The sequence below is a fragment of the Mytilus californianus genome, unplaced genomic scaffold, assembly GCF_021869535.1.
Source record: "Mytilus californianus isolate M0D057914Y unplaced genomic scaffold, xbMytCali1.0.p SCAF_1, whole genome shotgun sequence".
Taxonomy (NCBI): domain Eukaryota; kingdom Metazoa; phylum Mollusca; class Bivalvia; order Mytilida; family Mytilidae; genus Mytilus; species Mytilus californianus.
Genome location: NW_026262581.1, coordinates 125,437,546 through 125,457,331, shown reverse-complemented (window position 1 = coordinate 125,457,331; position 19,786 = coordinate 125,437,546). Strand labels below are relative to the sequence as shown.

At 32.3% G+C, this 19,786-nt stretch overlaps 1 protein-coding gene across 5 annotated transcripts in view; it reads right to left on the bottom strand.

Moving 5' to 3' along the window:
* The window catches only part of LOC127733070 (uncharacterized), a 101,703-nt gene that overhangs the window by 21,421 nt on the left and 60,496 nt on the right, over nt 1–19,786 (bottom strand). For all 5 annotated transcript variants that reach the window (XM_052242347.1, XM_052242355.1, XM_052242365.1 and 2 more), the window contains 7 exons: nt 18,467–18,673; nt 16,946–17,165; nt 15,944–16,051; nt 15,178–15,254; nt 13,729–13,879; nt 12,801–13,077; nt 11,559–11,815 (listed from right to left, as the gene is read on the bottom strand). In XM_052242347.1, the coding sequence (XP_052098307.1) occupies nt 11,559–11,815; nt 12,801–13,077; nt 13,729–13,879; nt 15,178–15,254; nt 15,944–16,051; nt 16,946–17,165; nt 18,467–18,673 (1,297 nt within the window). The remainder of the gene's footprint in view (nt 1–11,558; nt 11,816–12,800; nt 13,078–13,728; nt 13,880–15,177; nt 15,255–15,943; nt 16,052–16,945; nt 17,166–18,466; nt 18,674–19,786) is intronic.

The window sequence follows — 19,786 nt, the reverse complement described above, 5'->3', positions numbered from 1 at the left end:
AGGTCAAATGAAAACTGTCTGACGGACATGAGGACCTTGCAAGGTACGCACATACCAAATATAGTTATCCTACTACTTATAATAAGAGAGAATTTAACATTACAAAAAATGTTAACTTTTTTTTCAAGTAGTCACTGAACCATGAAAATGAGGTCAAGGACATTGGACATGTGACTGACGGAAACTTCGTAACATGAGGCATCCATATACAAAGTATGAAGCATCCAGGTCTTCCACCTTCTAAAATATAAAGCTTTTAAGAAGTTAGCTAACGCCGCCGCCGCCGGATCACTATCCCTATGTCGAGCTTTCTGCGACAAAAGTCGCAGGCTCGACAAAAACTCATATCCTATTCTTCACAATCATACAGGACTTAACTTTTTCCTGAACAGAAATATACAATTGTTCCAAAATAATATGAATAATGGTTGTAACGCACTTCCAAAGATAGGTTTGATTTTTTTTTCTCACTTTGTCAGAAGTGTAATGTACCTGTGGTATATCTGAGGAAAATAGTTACAACTCAAACAATTCAGTATTTATGTCATTGATACAGATAAAGAGTATATCCACACCTATCAAACATATTTGAGTTAAAGTACACCTTAGCAGGCTGATATCCAGTTGAAATTAAACAAAAGAAATGGAACTCTTTATTAGAGAAGATAAAAAAAGGCTAAGTTGGTATATTTGATTTGTTTACATCTGTTTCTATGGGATTTAACAGTTTAATGTAGGTGCATTATTTAGAATTTTATGCATCTTATATACTGTTTTTACTTAAATTATAGCATGGAGCCTCGAGATATTTGTACACTTTTAAATTAAAGACAATTTTCTACAAAACAGTCGATTGTGGTAGGTGCAAATACATGTGGACCTTTTTTGTGCATAACTTAAATTCCGCTAAAAAAATTTCAACTAGCATCTCTGCCCCTAGCGACAGTGTCTTGGGAAAAAATCCTAACTAGAGGTTCTAAAGAGACTGTGTCGCTCACCTGTATCTTCAGCAATGGCTACTTTTAAGTAAAAATCATCATTAAAGGGGAATAACTCTATTAAGAGCTAACTAACAATTTCATTCATGTTATCATATTTATAGATCTTATCCAGCTGATAATTTATCCTTTTTAAAGTTTCTATTTATCTATCATAGTTTTCTAGATAATATGAAAAAAATGCAAAAAGATGTTAAAAATTATTATTAAAGGGCAATAACTCCAATAATGAGTCGACTGAAGATTTCAGTCATTATGGCTTATTTGTGGATCTTGTTTTGCTGATCATTTGTGCTATTTAAAGTTTCTATCTATCTATTACAGTTTTCAAGATAATAGGCAAAAATGGGGAAAATCATCATTAAAGGGAAAATACTTCAATAAGGATTCAACTAACAATTTCAGTCATGTTGACTTATATGGAGATCTTGTCTTGCTGACAATTTTTGCTATTTAAAGTTTCTATCTATCTAATATAGTTTTTAAGATATTAGGCAAAAACGTAAAAAAAAAATCGTCTTTTTAGGCCAATCACTCTAATAAGGAATCGACTAAAGATTTCATCCATGTTTGACTTATTTGTAGATCTTGTCTTGCTGATCATTTTTGCTTTTTAAAGATTCTGTTTATCTATTATAATTTTCCAGATAATAGGCAAACATTTTAAAAAATGGTAAAATTCATCATCTAAGGGCAATAACTCCTACAAGAAGTCGTCTGACAGTTTTGATGTGAATGAACAATAGGTAGAGCTCAACATTCTGAAAATTTTTGCCATTGTCAGATTTTCACATTCATAGTGGTTTTCAAAATAATAGGCAAAACTTGCATTTTACCCCTACGTTCTATTTTTAGCCATGTCAGCCATCTTGGTTGACTAGCAGGGTCATTGGATACATTTTTTAAACTAGATACCCCAATGATGATTGTGGCCAACTTTGATTAAATTTGGCCCAACTATTTCAGAAAAGAAGATTTTGTAAAGTTAGCAGTCGACGACAACGAAAAACGACAGACACCAAGTGATGAAAAAGCTCACTTAACCTTTTAGGCCAGGTGAGCTAAATATGGGCAATTATTTCATCAAAAAGAGAAAGCCGTGTACACCTTTTTATGTTCAGGCATGTTCGAGTTGACTATTTTGTCTTGAAAACGTATAAAGCAAAAATATTTGATACATCTTCTCGCTTCAGATTCTATTATTTTTACATGTTTAGGATACAGGTTGATATAATAACATTAAAAACTCAAAGTACTAAATAAATGGGGAATGTGTCCATGGGACACAGATGATGCCCCTGCTTGCATACAACTTTATAAATGGACATTACTCAATAATGGTAAAAGTGACGCTATCCAAATTCGTATTTAATTTGAGTTTTGTAGTAATAAGCATTGTGTATAAGTTTCATAACATTTGGTTAAGGCAAATTTAAGTTAGAGAACAGAAACGAAATATTCAGTAATTTTTTTCATTTGTAAAGGGGCATAACTCTAGAACGGTAAAAGTGACGCCACCAAAATTCACACTTGATCTGTGTTTTGTGGTAATAAGCATTGTGTATAAAATTCATAACATTTGGTTGAGGCAAACTAAAGTTAGAGAATGGAAACCAATTTCGGGACTTACGGATCAACGGACATACAGACGGACAAGGGTAAAACTTAATGACCCCTTTAATGATAAAAATGAAAGATATGGGTCAAGTGAAATACCTTTCTAATGAGTCATAAAAACAGGGTATGTGTGTTTTAAATAACAAAATTTGAACTAAAAGTACTTGACAACCGACTTTACAAGTGGATCTTACAAATGCATAATTTTTTTGTGTGTATTATCTAGGGTAATGAATCTTCAACCTCTGAAATTGTAAGTCTGCACTTCCACAAAATATTTTATTAGAATTTTTATTAGTGTTTTTGAACTTTCAAAAATACCCCAGGACAACTGATCAGACAATAAAGATGACTAAAGACGTAAAAGTACATTAAATGAAGCTTAATACCTAGTAGATTCATTTGTCTTCTAAAATACAACTGTGATATAAGGATCACCTTAAAAGCTAACCAAACCTTTAAACAGACTTATTCAGAAGGGATATAGTTACGATACTGTTGTCAAGTCATTAAGGATTGCATATTTTGGTATTAAAATTGATTCACTCATATGGTCTTTGCATCGGAAATAAACACATTTATTCTAAAACCAGTTGTTGGCATGATACCGGTTATGTTCTTCTGATATATTTTATTATGGTATGATACTAAACCCCTAACGGGAGGGATTGTGCTTGATTTTCATATGATGAAGACATAATCTTTCAATCAGTTTAATTGAGGTCTTTAATTTGTTACCTATTCTGACATCAGACTCAGACTTCTTTTAAACTGAGTTTTACTGTGTGTATTGCTGTGTGTTTGTTTATTCTACATTGGCTAGAGGTATAGGGGGAGTGTTTGAGATCTCACAAAACATGTTTAACCCCGCTGCATTTTTGCACCTGTCCCAAGTCAGGAGCCTCTGGCCTTTGTTAGTCTTGTATGTTTTTTAATTTTAGTCAATTATAAGTTTTGGAGTTTAGTATGATGTCCATTTTCACTGAACTAGTACACATTTTTGTTTAGAGGCCAGCTGAAGCCCGCCTCCAGGTGTGGGATTTTCTGGCTGTGTTGAAGACCCATTGGTGGCCTTTCGGCTGTTTTTCTGCTCTTCGGTCGGGTTGTTGTCTCTTTACCACATTCCCATTTCCATTCTCAATTTAATCCTAATGATGCCATGTGGATAATTTTGACAAAACAATATTTACTAGTACTTACTTCTCCAATTTATATCAAACCTTAATATCAGATCAAAGGGTAATATTCCTTTGACTAGTCAAAATAATTGTATTATTATTATTATTATTATAACACATAAAGGTAATTTTAATATTAATCCAAAAACTAAGCTCTACTTACTGTAAGTTTAATCTATTTTTATTCTTTGCATTTTTTTAATTTTGCAACAAAAACAATCCTTATTGATGACCAGGTTTTCTAGTTTTTACAATATTCAACATATTACATTTAAATTTTCAATCAATAATTAGGTATACATAAGAACTAAACCATAAGTAATTTCTGTCCCATTTCAAGGGAGGTAATCAATAAAATCTATATTACATGCAATTTCACTTTGTTAAAAATGATATATTGAATATCAATTCTGAACAGTAATTCAGGTATTAAAAAATTAAACCTCAAAAGTATTTCAAAATGATCAAGGTTTTTGTTTAGGAAACCTGGGACTATTATACTAACTATAATAGACAACCGATCAGACAACAAAGATGACTAAAGGTGTAAAAGTACATTAAATGAAGCTTTATATAGATTCATTTGTCTTCTAAAATACAACTGTCATATAAGGATCGTTATGATGCTATCAGTTTTCTAAATTGACAGCGTGTCATCTTGAGATCTACAATGCTTTCCATTTTTACAAATGAAAAATTTGATGGCATCATGGGGTAAGAATTTTGACGAAGCATTATCCTGACTACTACATTTCAATTCTCCGTGCATACATATCCATACCTCAAAATCAAATCAAAGGTAATAAACCCTTTCACATATCAAAATATTTGTATTATTTTAAAAAATATTGGGAAATTTTAATATTAATCCAAAAACTGTGCTCTACTTACTGTAAGTTTAATCTATTTTTATTCTTTGCATTTTTTTAAATTTGCAACAAAAACAATCCTTATTGGTGACCAGGATTTCTAGTTCTTACAATATTCAACATATTGCATATAAATTTGATATCAATAATTAGGTATAAATAGGAACTAAACCATAAGTAATTTCTGTCCTGTTTCAATAAAATCTATATTACAAGCAATATCACTTTGTGTGCAGAAATGAGTCTCTGTATTTTGCGGAGAAATGGTATAATTGCATATCAATTCTGAACAGTAATGTAAGTTATTACAAATTAAACAGCAACTGTATTTAATGATTAAGCTCATTGAAGATATTGTCAACTTTGATCTGCCAGCTAGGGTGTATCAGGGTTGGAAAGATTGTTTGATACATTGATTTAATTCATATTTCAGTCCTAACACAGTGCTAGATCTCTTCTTGGCACTAAAATTTTGTTTGTTTGTATCAAAAAACAACAACAAGGAAAGGAAGAACCCAATTTAAATTTTTAATAAATTGCTTCGCTGAGCAGCTGGATACGACCGCAGATGTCCAACCCTGAAAAGTTGGGCCAAAATGGATACAATATTCACGTTTGATACAGGTCTGAATTTGGATTGTAACTAAATTTTTGACACATAATAGGTTTCTGACACAGAATAACTGTAGTCAAAGAACTTCAAATTGGTTATATGATTTGAATTTATATTCAATTTATTGCTTAAGTGCAAAACACTATGCTGTTGCGAATTGACCCCCCCCCCCCCTTACCAAAAAAAAATTATTTTACCCCGGTTTTTTGCTTTTGTGCAATACACTATGCTGTTGAATATTTTGAAGAAATTTTCTTTTAATTTCTGAAATCTGAAATGAGAAAAATTGTCCCCCCCTCCAATTTTTTTTCAACTCCCCCCTTTCCCTTATTCCCCAAAAAAAATCCTTTCCTCAAGATATGGTCAGTATCTCAATTCAAATTTCTAATGCAGTTTGCAACCAAAATTACCCATTTAAATACATCATAAAAGTTTTAAAATATAAAATGACATACATACTCATGGCTAAAATTAATATTAATTAATAGTAACTGCTAATAAAATGCTTCGCTGGGGCGCAGCTTGATACGACCGCAGAGGTCGAACCCTGAACAGTTGGGGCAAGTATGGACACAACATTCAAGCTTGATACAGCTCAGAATTTGGATTGTTATTAAATATTTGACACAGCATAGGTTTCTGACACAGAAAGAATGTGGTCTAAGAACTTGAATTTTTTTAATTTACCTATTATGGTCCAATGTCCAAAATCAAAATACATGGTTAGATTCAGCATATCAAAGAACCCCATATATTCAATTTTTGTTAAAATCAAACAAAGTTTAATTTTGGACCCCAACTTGGACAAACTTGAAAACTGGGCCCATAATAAAAAATCTAAACACATGTTTAGATTCAGCATATCAAAGAACCCCAAGAATTCAATTTTTGCTAAAATCAAACTAAGTTTAATTTTGGACCCTTTGGACCTTAATGTAGGCCAATTTAAAAAACGGGACTTAAAATTAAAAATCTAAATATACGGTTAGATTTGGAATATCAAAGAACCCCAATAATTCAATTTTTGATGAAATCAAACAAAGTTTAATTTTGGACCCTTTTGACCTCAATATGAACCAATTTGATAGCGGCGCCCACAAATAAAAAATCTAAATTCATGGTTAGATTCAGCATATCAAAGAACCTCATATATTCAATTTTTGTTGAAATCAAACAAAGTTTAATTTTGGACCCCAACTTGGACAAACTTGAAAACTGGGCCCATAATCAAAAATCTAAACACATGTTTAGATTCAGCATATCAAAGAACCCCAAGAATTCAATTTTTGTTAAAATCAAACTAAGTTTAATTTTGGACCCTTTGGACCTCAATGAAGACCAATTTAAAAAACGGGACCCAAATTAAAAATCTAAAAACACGGTTAGATTTGGCATATCAAAGAACCCCAATAATTCAATTTTTGATGAAATCAAACAAAGTTTAATTTTGGACCCTTTTGACCTCAATATGAACCAATTTGATAGCGGCGCCCACAAATAAAAAATCTAAATTCATGGTTAGATTCAGCATATCAAAGAACCTCATATATTCAATTTTTGTTGAAATCAAACAAAGTTTAATTTTGGACCCCAACTTGGACAAACTTGAAAACTGGGCCCATAATCAAAAATCTAAACACATGTTTAGATTCAGCATATCAAAGAACCCCAAGAATTCAATTTTTGTTAAAATCAAACTAAGTTTAATTTTGGACCCTTTGGACCTCAATGAAGACCAATTTAAAAAACGGGACCCAAATTAAAAATCTAAAAACACGGTTAGATTTGGCATATCAAAGAACCCCAATAATTCAATTTTCGATGAAATCAAACAAAGTTTAATTTTGGACCCTTTTGACCTCAATATGAACCAATTTGATAGCGGGGCCTACAAATAAAAAATCTAAATACATGGTTAGATTCAGCATATCAAAGAACCTCATATATTCAATTTTTGTTGAAATCAAACAAAGTTTAATTTTGGACCCCAATTTGGACCAACTTGAAAACTGGGCCCATAATCAAAAATCTAAATACATGTTTAGATTCAGCACTTCAAAGAACCCCATATATTCAATTTTTGTTGAAATCAAACAAAGTTTAAATACTGGACCCTATCTTGGACCAACTTGAAAACTGGGCCCATAATCAAAAATCTAAACACATGTTTAGATTCAGCAAATCAAAGAACCCCAAGAATTCAATTTTTGTTAAAATCAAACTAAGTTTAATTTGGACCCTTTGGACCTCAATGTAGACCAATTTAAAAAACAGGACCCAAAATTAAAAACCTAAATACACGGTTAGATTTGGAATATCAAAGAACCCCAATAATTCAATTTTAGATGAAATTAAACAAAGTTTAATTTTGGACCCTTTCGACCTCAATATGAACCAATTAGATAACGGGGTCCACAAATAAAAAATCTAAATACATGGTTAGATTCAGCATATCAAAGAACCCCATATATTCAATTTTTGTTGAAATCAAACAAAGTTAAATTTTGGACCCCAATTTGGACCAACTTGAAAACTGGGCCAAAAATCAAAAATCTAAATACATGTTTAGATTCAGCATATCAAAGAACCTCATATATTCAATTTTTGCTAAAATCAAACAAAGTTTAATTTTGGACCCTTTGGACATTAATGTAGACCAATTTGAAAACTGGACCCAAAATTAAAAATCTAAATACACTGTTAGATTCGGCATAACAAATAAATAAATGTGATCAAAGATTTAACAAATCTAATGCGCCATACTGTGCAATTAAAGATTACTTCTTGAAATTTTTCAATATTTGAAATTTGAAAAAAAAATAATATTTGAAGAATAATTCTTTTTAATTTCTTAAATCTGAAATGAGAAAAAATTGGCCCCCCACAATTTCTTTTTATCCCCCCCCCCCCTTTTTCCCCCAAAAAAATTCTTTCCCTCAAGATATGGTCATAATCTCAATTCAAATTTCCAATGGAGTTGGCAACCATAATTACCCATTTGAATTTACCATAGTGCTAACTTAATCTATTTTATAATAGAATTAATAAAAATATAGTGTCAAATCTTTCATATGGATATTTTTACTGGTCTTCCTTTATAAATATGCATTTCTTTAAACATAATTTAAAAGCAGTGTAAGGGAAGTAACCAAAACGTTGTATTTGGATTACCTCCCTTACACTGTTTTAGATTATCTTTATTGTTCATTAACCATTACTTTATACATAATTTAAAAGCAGTGTAAGGGAGATAATTTCAATGATGTATTTGATTTATCTCCCTTACACTGCTTTAAATTATGTTTTGTACTAAAGTATTTGTCCATTAACCAGGACAACCTTGTTTTTCCCCCTTTTTTGCCCCTAATTCCTAAACGGTTTGAGCCATAACCCCCCAAAGCAAATCCTAACCATCCCTTTCTGGTATGGAAACTTGTAGTATAATTTCAGAGAGATCCATACACCGTTCCACAGTTATTGTCTGGAAACTAGAAAAAGCTTATTTTTGGCCCCTTTTTGGCCCCTAATTCCTTAACTGTTGGTACCATAACCCCCAAAATCAATCCCAACCTTCCTTTTGTGGTATTTAACCTTATGGTCAAATTTCAAAAAGATCCATTCACTTAAACTAAAGTTAGAGTGCGAAAACCAATATGTATTCGGACGACGACGCCGGACGACGACGACGCCAACGTCATACCAATATACGACCACAAAATTTTTTTGCGGTCGTATAAAAATAAATTGACAGCTAATCACCTCAAGACAATCATCATTTCTTAATACAAATGTACATAATTTACAAGCAGTGTAAGGGAGGTAATCAAACAGTGTTCTTTAATTTGAATTGGATTACCTCCCTTACACTGCTTTTAAATTGTCTCAATTGTCCTTTAACCAGAAAAAACCCTTGTTTTTCCCCTTTTTTTGCCCCTAATTACTAAATGGTTTGAGCCATAACCCCCCAAAGTCAATCCTAACCATCCCTTTGTTGTATAGAAGTTTGTGGTATAATTTCAGAGAGATTCATACACTTTAACACAAGTTATTGTCTGGAAACTACAAAAATGCTTATTTGGGCCCCTTTTTTGGTCCCTAATTCCTAAACAGTTGGGACCATAACCCCCAAATTAATCCCAACTTTCCTTTAGTGGTTATAAACCTTGTGTTAAAATTCTATTGATTTCTATTTACTTATACTCAAGTTATCATCCGGAAACCATCTGTCTTTGGAAGACGCTGACGACGCTGAACGACGACGACGATGACAACGTGATACCAATATACGACCAAAAATTTTTTAATTTTTGCGGTCGTATAAAAAGTTGTAACATTATCTTATCTTACTTGTTATTTATGTTGCAATTAACTCAATTCCTACTGTCTACAATGGCTGGTTGTGCAATGAAGTAAAAGTGATGGTATACAGTAATCACAATATGTAATTCAACTAATATAAATGAATACTATATAAATATGAAAACATCGAAAATGTTGAACACCCCAAGAAATGACTTAAATAAAGAAATATGTTCATCCCTAGATTTCTTTCATCCTTGCCAGTAAACCTTGAGGAAAGTCTCTATTGTATAAGTTCTTAATAATAGATTATTGCCTGGTGTAAGCATGGTTATTTGGCACTGGACATTTAGCAAGCAACAATTAACCAATCATTCAATCAAATGTTAAACATTACTACAATATGGAAATTCAGATGCATATACTAATTATAAGAAGCTTTTGAAATTTTCAAGGATATCTAAAGATAACCATAGAATATTTTTTAATTTTGCGTACTATCCTGGTATTTTTATCAATCAATTTATACAGTATATCAGGGTTCCCCTGGGTCAATTATCTTATTCACCACCTCTTTCGCCAAAACAATATATTTTTCGGCACTTCCAATTTTCTTTTTGCCAACTAACATAAATATATTTTTCGTTTAAAATTTTTCTTCTATCTAACAAAAAAAAATTCAGTTTGTCAATTACGCATCTATCAATTTTTAAAATTTGAAGTAACAAGTTTACAGTCAGAGACTCAGAGGTTTTGCTTACTTTTGAACATTTTTCGTCATGTCAGCAGTTCTCTTTTTTGGACCATCATTAAAAGAAAATGAGGAAACATAAAACTATGCTTCAAACACGTGCGTGGCTTAAACGATTGAGAAGTACCCACTTCAAAACAATTATTTCGATTAAAGTTATTCCTTAATCCTTTAGGTGACATGTGAAGCCATTTAACAACATTTTATTAAACAATACAATCAACACCTTTATTAATTAGTCCATTGTTGCCGATAGCTATGAAATGCAATCAGCTGATTATTGATTTTCTATCAAAATTATAACGAGTTCAAGGTTAATTCCAAGTATAGTCTGTTCAGGGGAAAAGTGCGAGAAACCTGATAAAAGTAAACAAGAAGAAATCAAACCGTTATATTTTTTTCGCCAAATTCTATCACCATTAATGAATTTTAATCGCCACAATTTTTATTTTTTCGCAAAATGCGAAAATGGCAACCGCCAGCGGAAACCCTGGCATATATATATTGTAATAAATTTGCTTGTTTTCACAGATGTCCACTTGTTCATATGCATAAGAAGGATCCTCCTGTTCACAGTATTTGTTTCAAGGTTGGCCATTTGTAGATAGAAAAAAAGATATATCAAAAGGGAGATAACTGGAAAATGAACATGTATTTAATATATTAAAATACTAAATACAGTCTATTAATTCTAAACATAAATATATCAGAGCTTTGTATTTTAAAAGTCCATGAGTTACTAAAAGAAAGCCCGAAATTAATGCTGATAAAAAAAACAAAGTATTAGGTGCACAATAGAATTCTAGGGTTAAGATTTTGAGAAAGTTTCAATAAATAGTAATAAGGGTTTAGAAGGAGTTGTGGATACAAAAATAGGTACCCCAAAAAAAAAGCAATGGCAAAGTCCATGCTTTATCTAAGGGAAACCATAAAAATAATTTGGTAAAAAAACAAAATAGGTGCATAATGGCATTATATGGTTATGATTGTGAGAAAGTTTAAATACCCAACTCCTTTGAGGAAAATAGGCATACACACAAAGACAAAACCAACGAACAACACATGGTCCTAATAGACTGCCTTGGTACAGACACAAAATGACTTGATAAGTTATTTTCACAATGAATTTATTATGTTTTTTCCCCTTTGATGGGACCCTGACACATTAATGAGCACAGACAAGGCTTCATTTCGAGGCAATATACCTAATTAGAAATAAAGAGACCTCCTTACCTCAGGTAAGACTTCCTCTCCATCTTCTGCTGACTCCTCACTTGGGGTCAATGAACCTGGGCGTGGCTGGCCTTGGAAAATGTGGATCCTGAGTGATGCTTTGCCATACCGAGTCCAATCACTTTTGTAAGGTCTATTGTCAAATGGTATCTGAGTACTGTCAGGTACTGGTGGATAGAATAACTTGAGGGTGTGTGTTCCTGTATTTATGTTCATTGTATTTGGATTGAAATTCCTTCTGGTTCTCAAAGACAAATCTAAAACAGAGTATCAAACATTAAATATATAAACTATGAGTTCGAGGTATTAAGAGATAATTCTAACTTATCTATAACCTCAAATTCACTTTAAACTGTTAAGTTCTAATCCTTTGAGACAAATCAGCAATTTTCAGTACCTAGCATTTACCCTATGACTATCGGTTCTAGCTCTCAGAGACAAATCTTAAATATGCAATACATAACATTTACTGAATAAAAATACATATATTTGCTTAAGGCCATCAATTTTCTTAATCTTTTGAACTTTCCAGACTTTTGCAGTTAATAATAAAATGCAGATATAGAAATAGAAATCAACTTCCCCATAAAGATATTTTGACATTAGATGTTGATGTGAGTCTAATATTGTTTTCAAAAAGGGTGTTGCTCAAATTGAATATGACTTTATTTTAGGATTTATGTATAATACAAAGATGGCAATGTGATTGCTTCACGGAAAGTGTATTACACATATAAAACTATTTATCAAACTACATGTCAAATGGTCACTTTTGGCTAAATATGACATGTTAGAACTGCGACATCACAAAAACATCATAAATAATATTTATTCTCTAATGACCACACTTTATCATCCTATTCATTTACAAATAAAATAACAATATTTAGAAAGGATTGAGGGATTTCTGTTATGTCACTTGCCAAATAACAAATGGCTATGAATGGTGTCCATTGCTATATTTAATAAACAATGACTATTATCATACCTCCTTTATCAAGTTTTCATAAAAAGGACATTTTTGGTGTAATAGTGGTTTTCGCTCAAAGCACAAGCTTTTAAACAATTGAGAGATCAACAAAGGTTCTTTTAAAAGAAAATCCTACACAATTTTTTCAATGGTCTTCCATGGACCCTTAAATCATCCTGCTGGTCAGTAAAGGGAACAAAAAACATCAAAATTCAAAATTTCTTCCCTTGTTGACCATTTGTAGAATAAGATTCATATAATTATATGTATACCTTCTGTAGACATAACTAAAGGAACTGCAGTCCATGCAACAAGTGTTTCCTCATCATAAAGTGTGGCATCATGTTGTTGATCATGTAAAATAATATCATCTGTAACAATATCTTGTCGTTTACGTAAATAAAAGCGTGCGATTAAAACCATATCCCCCTGCATATCTACATTATTAAAGGTAGCTTCCTGCTGTCCAAAGACATGGAAGCCATATTTAAAGTTAGATTTAACAGCTGTAGTACTACATGTAACAGGACTAGTGGATGATTGTACAACCTGCAAAATAAAACACATAAATATCTAAGTTAACCATCACAAGTCATGAAAAACATAAGTTGACATCAAATATATTTATATAATTATTTCCTTGGCTTGTCTAGGTGTGTAAAAAATCCATCTTATCTCATCAGCAGTGTTTAAACTAATAAGATCTTCATGTATGTCTATACATGGACATATAACATGAACATATATATACTCATTGAACACCACTTAACTGCTGACTTTCGATCAACCTATTGGTAATTATCTAAATTTGATCTCATCTTACCTGTTCAAATTAAAATGGCGCAAATTAAAATTTATATTTTGGTGCAAATGAAAACTTTATTTAGGCATAATTAAAATTTAGATTTTTTTTAAATTGGTGCAAATGTCATATGCCCTGTACATTATGGTCATAAAAAGAGCAATGATATATAACAGATTAGTCACACATGAATAAAACTAGCAGAAATTATTGTGGTTTAGTTAACTGCATTATTTTTAAGTGTTTAGACAAGTGCATCAATTTTATATCAAATATTGAATCTGAATATCACCATAGATGCATAATAAAATGCTCAAAATACACAAAAAACTATTGAACAATTCTTCTTGAAAAAACTATTTTTGAATTTAATTTTGAATTTAATCTAATTTTAATACCTTTCCAGTGGAAGCATAATATGCTGTAACTCTAACTTTCCCTTCCCCAAACTCTGCCTTCTTCACTCTGTCAACCTGGAATCCTATTGTTGTATCCCGGGGGAGCAAAGGTGCCCCCGTTGGGGTTATAGAGGGTAAGCGCAGTTCTCGGCTATAATAATACAATGATATAACAATAATATCCACATAAATGAACCCTTTTATAACAATTAAAAAGCAGTAAAATAATGTTGTAAATATTGTAAATTCAATTGAAGAGACACATTGCTTTATTTATGTCAACATAGGTATCATGCAATAAAAACCATTAACATTTTCAATTCAGTAAGTTACAAATCATAAAAGCAATTTCAAACTAATTTTGCCTGACATCATGAAAAGAATAACAAAAAAAATTATTACCAACTCTGCATAAATACAGTTAAAAGACTATTTAAGCCGTTTGTAAGATAAGTGCATATTTCAGTAATTAAGCAAGATTTCCATACAACCATATGTTAAATGAACAACTTAAATGAATGCTGGAAACATAGTAAGAAGTTATAATGTCAATGACTCAAATGACACTAAGTCTACATAATGCTATATATATACCAGTAAACCATTTCCAATAGCTACAGTATATAGCAATTCAAATGTGTATAATCACTGTATGGGAGCGGCACCAGATATTGGTACTAAAGGAAGCAGAGAGAAGTCCTAAAATTTTGTAATCATAAGTAAGAATTCCAATTTTTTTATGCATTTGTAATTATTGCATGTGTCTAAAGATTTGTATAATGACATGTTGGGAATTGACCTGTTCTCCAAATCATTCAGGAATGTTAGACATCAGCATAAATTAAAACTTGAGGTAAAAAAAATCTACCATCTAGTACTGGGAAAAAAAAGGCACCAATTACTTTAGATAAAAAAGAAACCTGTTTAATGCTTCTAAAGATTAGATATTTCTTCCTTTTATTCAATTATGACCCAGTATAAATAAACATGATCATAGTGTACGGCAACTTATGTAATGATATGTATGGCAGCTCGCATTTTAAAACCTCTCTCCGCTTCAATACCAATATTGGGTGTCGCTCCCATACCGTGATAATGACAATGAAAAAGTGCTTTGAAAATAAGCATCAACCAAAACTGTTTCACTTTATTTATACCAGTGTATATATATTATATTATTTCAAATTACAACCAAAATCTTCAGGTTTAGAAAAAAAGTTACATATTGTAGCACCAAAACCCTCCTCCTTTTCAGTTCTTTATTTTTTTTCACTATTTTTTAGAAAAAAATCTATATTTGGAAATGTTAATTTACAACCAACACCAGAGAGAAGTTGATTTTTAAGTATTCCCAAAGCAGAACATGCAGATAGGAGCAGGGTCCTGATACTACAAAGAGAAAGTAGAAAATGAAAGTTGAAATCTATGTATAGCTGACCCTGACATTACCTGGACATTCTAGATCCAATACTGGGAGGGGGAGGAGGGTTTTGTACCGGTGTTGGTGTTTTATACAACGATGGAATCTGAAATAAAACAAAGATTTTACCTTGGTAGGAACAAACAATGTAACAGCAGAAGGCTACAAATTCATAGATAGTGAAAGAAGATAAATTTTCAGCAGTGCAATTTTATTCTAATTTAAACTAAATCAATATACAAATTGACATATTGTAACCCAGGCTAGTCTTATCTATATTATTCATTACTTTTCATGCAGGCATCTGATTGAGAAAAAAAATTCACATGAGCTCAAATTTTGATGAAAAAAATATTTAATCACAATTACACACTGTTGTCTTTATTTTTTATTGACAAATTATCTAGCAAGTTATTTTTCTTTGAACTTTTCAAAACTGACAACTCATTGGGAAAAATTATTTCCAAAAATAGTTGCTTTTGAAAGGAAAGAAATGTGCAGTACTAAATACTATTTGTGACTAACTCTAAAAAACATCTATCAGAAAAAACATCAATGAAAATTGTTTGCTTATTATGAAATCATTTGAATCTAAACACAGCAGGACTAAAACTAATTACTTATCACAAACTAAGTCATTCTTTCAATAATGTGTAATATATTTGACTGAAATGTTTTCTAAGTAAATAATGCAATATTCTATAAACTTAAATATAAAGCATGTCAGATTATAAATATGTTAGATTGAAAGTAAATATTTGACTACCAGTAATTTGGTAAAACCATTGTACTTACGGTGGGTTGGTTATATTGTTGATGATTAGATGCAGATATATTCAATAATGACTGAACTTCAGAATCTCTCATGTTGACGATACGATAATATAACTCAGCGTCGTCAAACTAAAATAGACAATATCTTTACCATGTTAAACTGATAATATATTATAAATTTAATTCAGCATTGCAACCTTGGGAGAGACAATATTAAAAACATTTTATTGAAATTTGGAAATTTGACATATTTTTTACGGAGTGTAGGGTACTTACTGCCTTTGGTAGAACCCTACCGGTAGTGAAATATAAGACGTTTTTAAGCCAGAGACAGAGAAACGGGAATAAATCAATTTGGCACTCAATGTTGCAAGACGGCGTGACATCAACGTAGGTCATTTGCATAACTCTGCTAGTAGTCGTTTCATTGGCGATGTGGCAGCCAAGTAATGCATTTACTAAAATGAATGCAAATGATCGGCATAATAGGATAGAATAGTTAGTGGATTACATGTGTAATCACAGACATCATGGATAATCTACAGAAATCATTATTTAATTGAGAACAACCATGGAACTTGAGAAAACATGCGCAAAGTTCCCCAGGGTAATGGGTAGCAATGCCTTGGTATATAGGTTAGCAACACCCGCGGCTAAGGTTTTTTTTAATGACTTGCATTAGCCAATCAAAATCCGAGAAATATACAAGCCGGGGATAAAAGTCAGTATGATGTGTTAAATTCATATTTTGTTCATATTACAGTTATTTATTTTTTTTCTATTGCCTTCAATGTATATTGCTATCTTCTGTGATTACAAGTTAAATACTCAACATCCATTCTAGCATACAATGGATTGCTTTAAGGTAAAACTCTGAATAGGAAGTCATTACAAGAAGTCACAACTTCCTAGTTTCATTATTAAGTTTTTTTCATGTTTTCAATATAAATTCTGTAACTGATTACCATAAGTTTATTCTGAGTAATTTTTATTTCTACAGTTAAGGGGAGATAACTGACAAACCTTTTCCAATTTCTGTAGTTCACTAGCATGTAGGAATGGTTTGATTGGTACATTTCTAAATGGTATCCTAAATTTTCCTGCTATCAATTTTGCATCATTATCAAACAATGGCACTTTAACCCAGGCACGTGTTATCAAACTATGTTTGTCATATTCTGATGCAGGACCACCTGACAACTGTAATTCTACAACAACACCTAAATCTGAGTCAGCAGGACACCTGAAAATATATATTATCTTTATTGTAAACTCAAGCAAGACTTACCTGCATCTAAAATATATAAGACTGATAGTGTTAACTTATGCAAAACGGACAGTTGTAACTCCATAGTCTCTATTATTACATCTAGATATAGTTGTGATATTGAATTCCTTTCAAATGTGCACTGTTCTATATGCTCCTACCCTCAATGTTAAAAATGAACATTATCAAATAAAGGTCACCAAGGTCTGCACACATCAGTTTCTCTCCTTATGCATTCACTTTATAAATATAATCATTCTATGACTTCCCAGGCACGGAACCAGGATTTGATGTAAGGCGGGTGCCCTCAAGAATTAGGAATTAGAGGACCTTTTATTGACACGAAATTGGCTGTATTTATAGCATTATTACAATTTTTTTCCTTTATTTTAAGAATGTGAGCCAGTTTCAATTTGCTTAAATTTGAATTTTTACACAGAAATAAATGGTTTCATTATGTGTAAAATTGATGTCAAGATAATTAAATTTGTTAATGTTTATATGAATGATGACTAAGGTCAACCTATCTATGAGGGGTGGCAAGACCTTTTTCAGGAAGTTTGGATTTGGCCTTTATTTTAGCCGGATTTCAAGATTAACACTTATCTGGACTTTGGAATTAATGATTAATTTTTTCAGGATCTGGGAACGAATGCTTTATTTTGGGGGAATTCAGGATTCAGCATATATATTTTTCCATGAATCCGAGATGACATTCTGCCTGTACTTATAGCTCTACAGTGAGGTATGTATACACTGACGGTAGAACTATTCATATTGACTGGAATACTTACTAAGGCTTTGTTCCACTCAATTAGAAGAAATGTTCTGAATACACTCAATAAAGAATAACCCACTGTGATACTTACTTGGGTACAGGCTGTCTGGCTCCTATTACAGCATTGGCACCACCTGAAGGGCCCACTGTGATACTTACTTGGGTACAGGCTGTCTGGCTCCTATTACAGCATTGGCGCCACCTGAAGTGCCCACTGTGATACTTACTTGGGTACAGGCTGTCTGGCTCCTATTACAGCATTGGCACCACCTGAAGGGCCCACTGTGATACTTACTTGGGTACAGGCTGTCTGGCTCCTATTACAGCATTGGCACCACCTGAAGTGCCCACTGTGATACTTACTTGGGTACAGGCTGTCTGGCTCCTATTACAGCATTGGCGCCACCTGAAGTGCCCACTGTGATACTTACTTGGGTACAGGCTGTCTGGCTCCTATTACAGCATTGGCACCACCTGAAGGGCCCACTGTGATACTTACTTGGGTACAGGCTGTCTGGCTCCTATTACAGCATTGGCACCACCCGAAGGGCCCACTGCTCTAGTGGCAGGTTCTGTGTAAACAGTAGGAAGGACTGTAGGTTCTCCTATGGACTGACCTGTACCGTGCAGACCCACTATCAATCGACATGCTGTGGTCCGTGGGTCCAAGTTCAGTACAAAGTCATAAAATATCATAAAACCAGCACTGAAAGAAAACAAGAGAAACAATGCAATATAAATTAAAATTTTTCAATATTTTTCTTCTAATTTGTAGATTCATTTCAAGCATATAGAATACAGATGAACTAGGTGCAATTGTATCGTATTTTTAAAGAAGAAAATATGCTTCTTTGGCAAAATGTACCCATAATTAACTTGAAATTGTTTATTTTTAAGATAAGCATATATGCTCGATAAGTTGTAGGTTTTTTTTTCAAATATTTTTTGCAATAGACATATTTTCACTTGTATGCATTTAGCCATTACTTTTATAGTCAAACAAGTTCCTGCAAAGATTGTCATAACCAAAAAGTGATTGTTGCATGACGCCAGATGGTGATCTGGTGTCATTTGGAGAAAATTCAGCTAAATACCCTAAAGTGTAACTAACAAAAGAACTTATGTGGATTGTATTGAAGTATTGCTATACTTGTAGCTTTGTTTAGTTGTCTTTTATACAGACATACATAGAGTTAATTCCTTCTGTGACCTGATTCTTATAATGAATTTTTTTCTGTATCTGTGTCACTGATCAAAATAAAAAAGGGTGGAGGATTGAACATTATTACAACTATTCCCAAAATGTTAAAGCTGCTGTTCCAGGGAACCAGTTCTCTTTGTTCATATCATGTGTTTGGTGTTTTGACTTAGGACATAGAAGTTGATGGTAGACCTTTATCTAGGTAAAGGTTGCAATCCCATATGTAGTATCTGGAATCCACTCTGTTGCACTTATTTCAGTCTATTTTTTAGTAACTATGACCTTGACCTTTGACATGGTGACCTCAAAATCGCTAAAATACTTCCTCTAATTGTAGGTGACAATATATAAAAGTAAGGTAGCAATCCAATATTAAGTATTTGAGTAAGCATTTGGAAGACTAAAATGACTGACAGACTGACTGGTCAACAACTATATTCCCTCAGATACTTCCTAGCAAGGGGTTTAACAAAATGTGTCCATAAGACACAATGGCAATCTCTATCACATTTCCATATTCGGTGAACATTGAAATTGGGGGCAAAACATGATTTTGATCAGTTCTCTTAATAATGAACATGTGTACTAACTACTAAGTTTTCTCTTCATAATGAACAT